This window comes from Argentina silus (genome assembly GCF_951799395.1).
Source record: "Argentina silus genome assembly, chromosome: 11".
In the NCBI taxonomy this organism is placed as follows: domain Eukaryota; kingdom Metazoa; phylum Chordata; class Actinopteri; order Argentiniformes; family Argentinidae; genus Argentina; species Argentina silus.
The window spans coordinates 15,341,199-15,353,166 of NC_139665.1; the positions used below are offsets into that span (position 1 = coordinate 15,341,199).

The window sequence follows — 11,968 nt, forward strand, 5'->3', positions numbered from 1 at the left end:
CCGTTTTCTTGAAGGATAAAAGTCTTTCTCACATTTCAATGCATTTAATTAGTCAAAAGAATGGATGGGATCAAACCACTTAAACATTTAATGTGAGGTTCAGTGTCATGTACCATACCTCTATATAGACATCACTGTGTGGAGATTGTACTGTAACTCACTATAGTGTATAAGCACTAAGTCAAGTCTTTGTGTTGCGCCTCATTGCATTGAGCTCACATTACCTCACCCTCAGACACAGAAACCAGTCAAGTGTGACACCAGAATGATTGAGTGTGTACTGTACAGTAAACACACACCATAGGGAAAATTATAAATACATTCTGTGGGTTTGGTGTTTGACTGGAATGGGACTGACAAGCTGAATAAGATACAATGTAATGTAGTGAGACTCCTGGGGAAGGGAAGAGTGAAAGGATTCTTGATCGGGTGATTTGGGTCAGTATTTGAGTATATAGAATATTTAGTATATACAGTATATAGTATATTTAGTATATATATATATATATATATATATATATATATATATATATATATATATATACATATATATACATACACACACACAGTATTTAGTATATAGTATATTTAGTATATAGTATATAGTAAGTATATATATAATAAGTATAAGTATAAGTAGTATATATAGTATATTAAGTATATATATATCAGTATTTCAAAGGTTGCTCTCCTCCATCTCTGTGTGATTGTCTTCCTGGGTCCCTGGACCAGCAATCAGAGACATCTGAGCCTCAGCCTCCCCTGTTCTCCTGGGGCTGAGTCTGAGGAGAGGTGCCTGGTGCTGGGGACACATGCTGACAGGTGTGATGAAGCCTGTTCCCAGCTTCCTGTGAAGGAGGGCGTGATGTTCCCACAGGTGTCTCAGCGCTCCACCTGGCATGTGTGAACGCTCAGGGGAGGCGGCTCTCTGTGGTGGAGGTGCGGGCGGGCGGATATGTCGGATGAGGGGTGGTGGTGGGTGGGCAGAGGCCGGCGGTAGCCTACGATTACGCCCGTGCCCTCGCTGTGTCCGTCACCCAGCCTCGAGGTTGGAGCTGGCCGGAGGATGGAGACCAGTGCTGGCACACGGAGAGGATTTTCCGATCCCCTGCCCTGCTTTCAGATGCTCGTTAATCTGCCCGCTCTATTTTTATCTGGCCTCTCCTCCCGCCCCCGGGCTCCCCCCCCCCCCCCCTCTCTCTCTCTCTCCACTCCTCCTTGTGTTGTCCTGTGTGGGGAAAGCTTTCTCGCCAGCCAGGCCGGCAGCTCCAATTAGTGGCGGGGGTCCGCTGGGGATCGGGCTCGATGTCCGCCCCTTGGTCCCCCAGGCTTCCTTCCTGTCTACCTCTCTCAGGTTAGCCTCCAGACGCTGCCTCCCTCCCTCCCTCCCTCAACCCCCGCCCCCCCCTCCCCTCTCCTTCCCCAGAGCGCGGCAGCTCCACGGGGAACAGGGGGAGTGAAAGGCCTTCTGTCGCCTGAGGGCTGGCTTCAGTCCCACTGCTGACTGGTGCTCCTCTCAGGATCTGACCTCCTCTCTGGTAGCACTGCTACATCAGCTAGCGCTGATACTGTTACTACAACCACTCCTTTTACCACGATCACTTCAACAGTACTAGTACAACTACTAGATTTACCACTATCACTTCAACAGTACTAGTTCAACTACTAGATTTACCACTATCACTTCAACAGTACTAGTACAACTACTAGATTTACCACTATCACTTCAACAGTACTAGTTCAACTACTAGATTTACCACTATCACTTCAACAGTACTAGTTCAACTACTAGATTTACCACTAGCAAGTCAACAGTACTAGTACAACTACCATACTACTACATTACTGCCATTTCTACTCAGACCGAATAACATTCTTCTCACAACTTTGTTTTTGTAATCATTACATCACTATTTATATTATTACTACTCATTACACTTTACAGTTATTGTTTCTGTATGTGAAGTAACTCTGTAATGACACTACTTACAACGTTGTATTAACATGCTGTTACAGTATGTACAGCAGGACAGTAGTACAGTACATTGGCCTTCCTCTTAGTCTTTGATTGCTGCTTTTATGATATGTTTATATATATTTGTTTAGCTTTTGTTTGTTTTTTTGTAACACATTTTCTATTTTATTTTATGTACTTTGAGATTATTCTTGTATAATGAAAAGTGTGTTGTATAACAATAACAAATAATAAGAATAAGAATCATTCTTATTTTTAGTTGATGTTGTTAGGTAAGTAGAATAAGGACTGTTCCTAATCCCATTTGTGTAACCACACAAAACTCTCAACTCCACATAAGACGTGAATTGCCGTATCACAATGTAACAGCATGTTTATAGTATGTTGTTGCTACAGCGACTACAGTGTGACTACACAGGTATAAGGACAGCTTCATCTAAAGTGTTGCCTGATATTACCACGACTACAGAAACTACCCTAGCTTCTACCTTAGTGTAGCATGTATCTTTGTTGCAACCTCGCATTCTGCAGCTTGAGATGACCTATTATTTTCCCGCAATCCACCAGCATTGTATCCCCCCCCCACCTCCCCTCCGCCTCCCCTCCCCTCCCCTCCCCTCCCCTCGCCCCCTCCCTCCCACGGCCCAGCCGAGGATCCCTTCCCCCTTCACACCTTCTCCAACCCCTTTAATCCCCCCCCCCAGCCCCCCCCCCCCCCCCACTTCTTTATTTCCTTTCAAAGAGACAAGTGCCGCCCGTGACATCAGTCACAGGAAGTGGATCTTTAGCGTTGACTAATTTCCATCGATTGCCTCCAGACAGGCTTAGCAGACGAGACCCATTCCCACACAGAGCCTGGCTGCTCTCATTTAAGTCTCCCCGCCTGCAGAAAACAGCTCCACAATGAACGCAGTCAACGCTTTTATCTTCTCCCCCACTCCTGCTTATTATCAAGTAAATGCGCGGCATAGAGAGATACCCATTGACAGGACCGTGCATAATGACTCCTGGCTGTGTGAAATGGATTAATAAATAATGGTTGTGAGTACGGCGGAAAGCAGCTTTCACAAGTCCCTGCTAGCTCTCAGGAACGTTCCATAGAACAAGGGCCTCTGAACGCTCAGGCGCGGATCGTCCGGAGTACGTCGAGTGAAACACCCTGCACGGAATGTAGAACAGAACACTCTTCTTTAGAATGCCCTGTGGAATGCGCTGTTATTTAGGAGGCTCCTTAAAATGTGAAGCAAATAGAGAGAGAGAGGGAGAGAGAGAGAGAGAGAGAGCGCTCTCTATAAAATTCACTACATGGCGTTCCACTGAATCCTCTAAACTGAAGAACCTCCCGTCCACAGAAACTCTCCGCAGAGAATAGAGCGGTAAAAGGCGGAATATAAAAATGTCCTGTCAGGCAAAAGCTTCGCAACGTGTTCCTCTCAGTATGGTTTACATACTTCCCTGTGGCAGAGAGTACAGTAAATACCTATCAGTTACCTTTTGTTTTTTTAGTTGAGCCTCCACTCTCTCATGACAACAGCCTCTGCACTCCCATGACAACAGCCTCCACTCTCTCATGACAACAGCCTCTACTCTCTCATGACAACAGCCTCTACTCTCTCATGACAACAGCCTCCACTCTCTCATGACAACAGCCTCTACTCTCTCATGACAACAGCCTCTACTCTCATAACAAGGCCTTCTGTGTCTCTGCTCTCTCATGACAAGGCCCTCTGCATCTCTCATGACAAGGCCCTCTGCATCTCTCATGACAAGGCCCTTTATGTCTCTACTCTCATTACAAGGCCTTGTGTGTCTCTGGTCTCTCATAACAAGGCCCTCTGTGTCAACAGGTCAGGGTGGCAGTGTCCTCACATGAGGCCACAGGTGCAGGGAACATATAATATAACGTGAAAAATAAGGAGAGTAGTACTGTATCCCGGCACAACAGTGAAATCGCTCCCATGAATTTCATGAAGCTCCCGTAGAGGTCGAAACGTATCTTTGTTAAAAATCTCTCTGTGCTCTGTGTGTGTTGACAGTAGAAGGGTGTTTGAGCTGTATATTCCTGAATATCTTGTGCCCGATGGACTCAAATCGTTTCTTATACTTTTTTACTGTAACCAGGGATGAAGGTGGAGAAACACCTGGCACATTTACATTACATTTACACCAGAGAGAAAATGACAAATGTTAATGTTAAAATGCAGTACATTTAGTAAGGTGGGTACAGTAAAAGCTGTTTTTCACTCCCCCAAAAAGGTGCATAAACATCCTGTAGGTGTGTTTACCCTCCATAACATCACTGACTGAGAGAAGGTGTGTGTGTGTGTGTGTGTGTTTACCGTTTTACCACTTTTACCCTCTACGACATCACTGACTGTAGCACCAAAACATTGTAGTGTGTAACTGAAAGGTGTGGCCAGGGACTGTACTTGTGATAGGTAGCCGTCTGAGGTGTGGGAAAAAGTCTCTGTCTCTTTAAAGTGGGATTAAGGCGGCGCTTGATCAGGATCCATTACCGCTAAAGAGAGGTGAGCTCCAGAAAGGCTTCTGTCTGGTTGAGCTGATTGAATAGAGCTCACTGGTGACTCTTACAGGAGGTTACCCTCTCTCTCTCTCTCTCTCTTTCTCTTCGTGAACAACTGTTGAACGCGCTACGTTTCGGTTGATTACACGCTACCAGCAGAGGGATCGGAAGTCTGTAAAGCAACATGGCTAAGGCAGTGGTCGTCATAAACCGTTCGGCTAATCGTGATCCGCTGGGGAAACAAACATGTTTTCTCCAGAAACGGCAACGGCTAGCTTGACATGGATAGGTCAATCTGGCCGTATTTTGAATGATGAAACCTGTGCTTGTTTTTCTTTCGCTTTACCCAAAACTGCCCACCAATTACGTCCATCACCACACCGCGCCCACCCTCGATCGCCGTGAGCCGACCAATCCCCACTCTGTCGCTGTGGTTTCAGGGTGAAACCCAGCTGAGGAGTGCCCAGAATTAACCAGGATTAGCCTCAGATTGTCGGGGATTACTCAGGCTGGAGAGGGATTAAGTATGATTGCCAGTTTTCGGGTGGGAGGGGGGGAGTGGGGGGGGGGGGTTTCGGAGGCAGTGTGTGAGAGAGAGAGAAGGTGTGTGTGTGTGTGTATGTGTGTGTGTGTGTATGTGTGTGTGAGAGAGAGAGAGAGAGAGAGAGAAGGTGTGTGTGTGTGTGTGTGTGTGCACGTGTGTGTGTGTACGCATGCGCGCACGTGTGTGCGTGAGGGGCCTCTAGCGAACCGCTGGACCTGACCAGCCGCTGACTCAGACTGAGAGCAGTGGTGCGTCTGGGTCAAACTCCCTATTTCTATTTATACACTGTATAATGTGTCGTATTGGACCCAGCTGTTACGCAACCCATTCTCCAGGAGGGACGGATCTGAAGTGAACTGGATCTGAAGGCATTCACCATTCCATCTGTCACACTCAATCTCTCCCTGCATTAGGGGAAAGGAATGGCCTGGTTAGTTCGGTAAAACGGGGGACAAGGCTTCTCCACTTCAGGACAGATCTGTGTGACAGAGTTCAGGCAGAGACTGCACTGTGGGTACAGGATTTACAGTGTGAGAGTGAGATCTGCATGACAAGGTGGTCCGCCACTTTAAGGGGCTCATTTGTACCCTGGTTGTGCCTAAGCGGCGGTGTTAGCCCCCTTGGGCTAGCGCTGTGTTGAGTGAGGTAATAATTGTGCGTCCCAGGGTACTGTCGTGGTAGTAGTGGTGCTGTGGGAGTGGTGGTGGTATTATGGGTCGCTCAGACACACACACACGTGCACACACGCACGCACACACACACACACACACACACACACACACACACACACACACACACACACACACACACACACACAAGCACACATAAACACACACACACGGGCACACACACACATAAGCACACACACACACACACACACACACACACACACACACACACAAGCACACACACACACACACACACACACTTGCTCATCACTGCTGACTTGCTAATCACTGCCACTCCACACAGGTAGTGAGGCATCGTGACGGCTGGTGATTGAGCCTCCTTTGTGGCGAGGGAACAAGAATCTGACAGACTCAGATAAAAGGCTGTTCGGAGTTGCCTGCAGCATCAAACAGCATCTGCCCCCCCCCTTCTCTCTCCTCTCTCTCTTTTCCCCTCCATCCCTCTCTCTCTCTCTCTCTCTCTTTCTCTCTCTCTCTCTCTCCCCCACACTTCATTTTTCCCCCTCTTTTGGTTTACTCTGTTGCCATGACTACCCCCAGCTGGAGCCGTCGTTGTCTCTGTGAGAAACCTGTCAGGGCGTCGCTCTCAGATCACCTGACGCAGGTCTTCTCCATCCGTGGCCTTGCTCTTTCACACACACACACACACACACACACACACGCACACATGTACACACATACACATACACACACACACACACACACACACACACACGCATGGATGCACACAAACACACACACACACACACACACATACACACACACACACACACACACACACACACACACACACACACACACACACACACACACATCACCATCATTCAATTTGGCTTTGATTAAGTCTGAGCCCCTCTGTGTACCTCGTCGCTGTTGCCACTGTGCATCTGGCTATTTCATCAGTGTGCTCATGCAATTTGGCAGCCTTGCTTTTAGGAGAGGACCCCTCTGAGGGGCAAAATAACATAAATACATCTTGCTTATCCGATCTCAACTCCTATAAAAAGACTGGAGTCAAAGCAGCATGTTTTCACTGGAGGATTTGGGTAAAATTGCCATTTTATAAGTCACACTGGGGGGTTGGTGGGGGGGGGTGCCTTTGAGCAGCATGTATGAAAATGGTAGGTAGTATTCAGCATCGATTTGCAACCCACTTAGCGCTGCATTTTCCTGTAGATGTTGTGAGGAACCTATTATCTTTTGTTCTGGTTTTATGCTTTTTTTTCCCCAAAAATACGTCGGACAACAAAAGAGGCATAATCTATTCGAGGCTACGTCCAATTTTCTGTGGTCTCCAGTTAGGGGTTGTTGGAGCACATAGGCTGGCAGTGGTATAGATTGCCTGGAGAGGTGAGGCTCTTGAAAATAGATTTGCATCTCCCAATTTGTTTTGGTTATTTGCTTGCTTTTTCCATGTGAATGGGGAGAATGGAAATCGTGTGTCACTGCTGGGTGACGAGAGGGTGGACGCAGAGGATGGAGAGAATGAGCAATGGTGTGATCAAGATACGCCAGGACCAGGGCAGAGAGAGATGAATGGGGCTGAGGGAGAGAAAATTGGCCAGGAGGCGGGGAGGGGAGGATGAAGATAGAGAGAACGGCTCGAGCCCAGGGGAGGCTGGTGGAGGCAGAAATCGGAGGACGGGGCCCTCATGCATGGAACGGAATGAGGAATGGTATCGAAAACACGTGTTTGACACCATTCCTCATTCCGTTCCATGCATTACAATGAGCCCCGGCCTCCGATTTCTACCTCCAGCAGCCTCCCGTGGGCTCGAGACATCAAGAGACACAGAGATGGTGAACCCATACACAGGTAATAAACAAGGGGCGGAAGAAGATAGAGATAAATATCAAGACAGAAAAATAACTCGAGATTTTCTCGGAAAATCGTCAAAATGAGAGGCGGTGAAGGAGAGAGAGAAAAGAGAGAGAAAAAACATGGCATAAGAGAAGAGCAGGAATGCCGGAGAGGACAGCAAGGCGACGATTAAGGCAGATTTGGCCGCACGTTGTGTGCTTAGCTCTGGCTAGCCTCTCTCAGATGATATGCATCCCTACTAAGCTCTCCTTTAGGCCAGCTTAGCTCCTTCTTAGGCTCCATCCAGGTTGGCGTCGGCTTCAAGTGCTGCTGAAGAGTCTCAGATGTACTACATAGCAGTCACTCACACTGCACAAACACACACACAGGGCCTCAGAAGTACAGTCAGGAAGGCCGTACAATCTCCCACCCTGAACGTCTCCTCCAAACCCCCCCCAAAGACCAATTACAACAGAGATGCACTCCACCAGTAATATCCACAGAGCTATCAAAGCCTGGGTCATGTTTATTGTGTCATGGTTTTTATTGGGAGGTTAAATAGGCTCTCCCCCTCTGATGATTCCTCTCTCCGTTTCTGGCTGGTGTTCTTTCCCTCCTTGTGCCAAATCGCGCCTCCCACTCCCTCCACACTCTCTCCGTCTCTGGCTCGCTGCTCTCCGGGTTTCATATTTTCCGGAGAGAGAGAGAGAGAGAGAGAGAGAGAGAGAGAGAGAGGGGCCCTGCGATCGATACAGGGTGTCTGTGATTGGGTTGCCACGCGTGATTCATTTCTGTAACCTTGGTGATGGTTTGATGTGGAGGCTCTGGCGTGTGTTTGGCTGCACCCTCCACTGTATTATGACTCAGTGAGCGTGCGTGGAGAGAGAGAGAGAGAGAGAGAGAGAGAGAGAGAGAGAGAGACAGAGAGATAGAGAAAGATAGAGAGAGAGGCTGGTCAGGAATCGATTGGCGGTGCTGCTCCGAGGCGCTTGAGTGCTCCCTGCCCTCCTTACTCTCCACTCCATCTCTCTCTCTCTCCCAGACAGGTGAAATAGTTTAGTCATTTTTCGAAATTATTGTGTGTTTTAAGAAATGATTATTCGATCTTAAATGTTCCCCCGAGTGTTAATGTTGATCTCTTTTTTCCCCTCCTCCTTTTTCTCTCTCTTTCCTCTCTCTTTCCCCATCCCTTTCCCATCTATCTCTCTCGTACAGAATTCGATCCGACACAACCTGTCCCTGCACACGCGGTTCATCCGTGTGCAGAACGAGGGGACAGGGAAGAGCTCGTGGTGGATGCTGAACCCCGAGGGGGGGAAGATGGGGAAGGGACCCAGAAGACGGGCTGCCTCCATCGACAACGGCGGCACCAAGTACCTGAGGACCAAGGGCCGCGTCAGAGGGAAGAAGCCCGGTGGCGGAGCCATGGGCCTGGGCCGCGGCCGGGGGCGGGGGGCCGGGCCGGGGGTAGAGGGCTCCCCGGAACACGGCAGCCCAGCAGGGAAAGGGGGTGTCAGCGTGGGGGGCGAGGAGTACGACGCCTGGACGGACCTCCACTCCCGCACCTCCTCCTCCGCCTCCACACTCAGCGGCTGCCTGTCGCCCATCCTGGCCGAGGCTGAGCCTGACGAACCGGAGGAGGGGGGGCTGTCCTGCTCGGCCTCGCCCCGCCTCTACCCCAGCCCCACCAGCACCCGCTCCCCGGCCCTGGGGACCGGGGGCCACTGCCCCTCGGTGGAGCTCCCCCAGCTGACTGACCTGACGGGGGCGATCAGCCTGGACGAGGGGGGGTACCCCCAGGCCCCGCAGCTCAAATGCAACGGCTACCCGTATGGCCCTGGCCATCCCAAGGGAGAAGGCTCCTACTGTGGGCCCGTCTACGGGCAGCCCTCGCTGGGCATTCTGCGCCACCACGCCCCCATGCAGACCATCCAGGAGAACAAGCCGGCCAGCTTCCAGCGCCCCCTAAGGGCCTACTCGGAGAACAACGCCCTGCAGAGCCTCCTCACCGGAGGGCCGCAGTACTGCAGCAAGGACCTGGTCCTGGGACAAGGAGGGGAGACACACACTCTCCTGACACAGTCAACCAATGGGGTTCACACGCACAACCACAATCAGAGCCGCAGCCACAATCACAGCCATAACAACCACAACCACAACCACGAGCAAGGTCATAACCCCGGCCTACACAACGGCCACGGCTCGGTTCACGACCAGAACCCCAGCCACCATCAGAACCACAATCACGGTGCGAAACACCACGCCAACCTGGACTACAAACTCCATCCAGGCCACGACTACCCCCAGAGTCACGACCATAAAGTCAACCCCACCCCCAACCCCAACCATGACCACAACCCCCGGCCCACCCAGAGCCACATCCACAGCCTCCTCCACAGCGGACCCCGCCACCAGGCCCTCTCCCCCAGGGTGACCAGCGACATCCTCCAGCCCTACAGCCTCAAAACGCCCAGCCACTACGGCCCCCCCCGCGCCCACCTCCCCACCGCCCCTTCCCTGCCCCCCAACCCGGCCAGCGTGCTTGACGTCCCCCAGGACCCCTGCCGCCTGGCTTCGGCCCCCCACCCCCACCCACGCCACCAGCCCTACGCCGGAGCTCACCCCCAGGGCATGATGGACTCCTGGCACGGCTACTACCACCACAACCACCACCACCACCCCACCCAGAGTGCTGGCTACCACGGCCACCAACACAACCCACTCAACCGGATGCCTGCGGACCTGGACATGGACGTCATCCCCAACAGCCTGGACTGTGACGTGGAGTCCATCCTCCTCAATGACTTTATGGACACCGAGGGCATGGACTTCAACTTTGACGGCTCTCTCTCCCAAGGGGTGGGGATGGGGATGGGGATGAGCATAGGGGCGTTCGCGATCCCGCCACAGGCACACAACAGCCAGAGCTGGGTGCCCGGGTGAACCCAGGGGGCCCGAGAGACACGGCAGAGGAGGTTACCCAGAAGGCCGAGTTGCGGGCACTGGCCACGGCTGTACCCTTGGAATGACTGATTGACTGTGATTTCTTTTACTCTGAGACAAAAGGACAAATCTGTATTGTCATGTTGTTTCCTGAGGACTCCCTTTAACTCCCTGCTATCCTCTGTTCCCCTCTCTCTCTCTCTCTCTCTCTCTCTCTCTCTCTCTCGATCTCGAAGACTGCTCCCCCTGGTTCATGTCCTTCAGTTATTCTAGTCCCAACCCCTCTCATCTCCCCTGCCTGTCCTAAGCTCTCAAGCACTTTACATCCACACTTTCAAACAGATGCAGTACCGCAAAGACCAGAGGAAGACACATTGTATGTTGGCTTAAGTTTAATGTATGCAAACCACTTATCTCTTCTTCGTGAAAAAAAAAAAAGGCGGTATTTTTTACTTGAGAACAGGATCAAACAAACCGCATAAATAAAGGTTCTCGGCAGATGTGGTTCTCCGAATGTTTTGCATACGGGTTGGAAGGTGGGAAGGAGAGGACGGGAGGACGGGGGGAGTAGAGGGGAGGAGGGATAGAAGGGTGGAGGAATGGAAGTATGGAGGGATAGAGGGGTGGAGGGACGGAGGGATAGAAGGGTGGAGGGATGGAGAGATAGAGGGATAGAGCGATGGAGGATGGAGGATGGAGGGGGGGGGGTTGTCTTCCTCAGGGTCAGTGTGAGTCCCCCCCCTCCCTCGTGGTGTGTTGCTGCGTCCCCCAGCAGAGTCCATGAGGACAGTCATCCATCAGGCCAGCCATCAGCATCTCTCCATTGAAATGCAGCCTCTCCTCTTTAATCTCCAAAGTAATGCCACCGTGATGCATCACTATTGCAAATCTAATGCGCCACTCTCTGTTTCTTTTACTCCCCCCCACCCGCCCCCCCCCCCCCACCCCCTCCCTCCTCCACCTCCGGACACGCCGGCTTAATGTGTTTTGGCGAAAGTGATGATTAAAGTCACTCTGCACTAAATGGGAGGTTGGATGAGGATGGGGGAGGAGGGAGGGAGGAAGGGGGTGGGGGAGGAGAGGAGAGGAGAAATGCAAATATTCCCTTTGTACCTCCTTCCTCTCTCCATTTGGTGGATTTATGTAGCTTTCCTTATAATGAAATAAGCAACGATCCCCCACCCTGCTTACACTCTGGAGTGGGGGGGGGGGGGGGGGGTCTTCTGATTGGTCTGTGCTGCCTCTCTGTCTCCCCTCCACCGACTGACCTCAGAACAACGTAGCGAGCAGCCCTCAATCAGACCGGGCTACAAAGGACGGAGTTAACGTCCTCAGACCCAGAGCAACCCCTGTCCCGTCCACCGCACAGAGCAGGTTAAAGCCCGGCTTGTTTTACACTAGTGAATTGTCCACTGATTAACACGGTCAGCAGATTACTATTTGGTGCTATCTCCTCTTCCCAGACTCCCTCCCGTCCTATCACAGCACCACA

General features: G+C 51.1%; 1 protein-coding gene across 1 annotated transcript in view; it reads left to right on the forward strand.

Moving 5' to 3' along the window:
- Positions 1-10,476, forward strand: part of foxo6b (forkhead box O6 b) — a gene marked incomplete at both ends in the record, with an annotated part of 24,750 nt that extends 14,274 nt beyond the window's left edge. The window contains one exon of the mRNA XM_083680060.1: positions 8,749-10,476. Within this exon, the coding sequence (XP_083536186.1) occupies positions 8,749-10,476 (1,728 nt within the window). The remainder of the gene's footprint in view (positions 1-8,748) is intronic.
- Between the last annotated feature and the right edge of the window lie 1,492 nt (positions 10,477-11,968).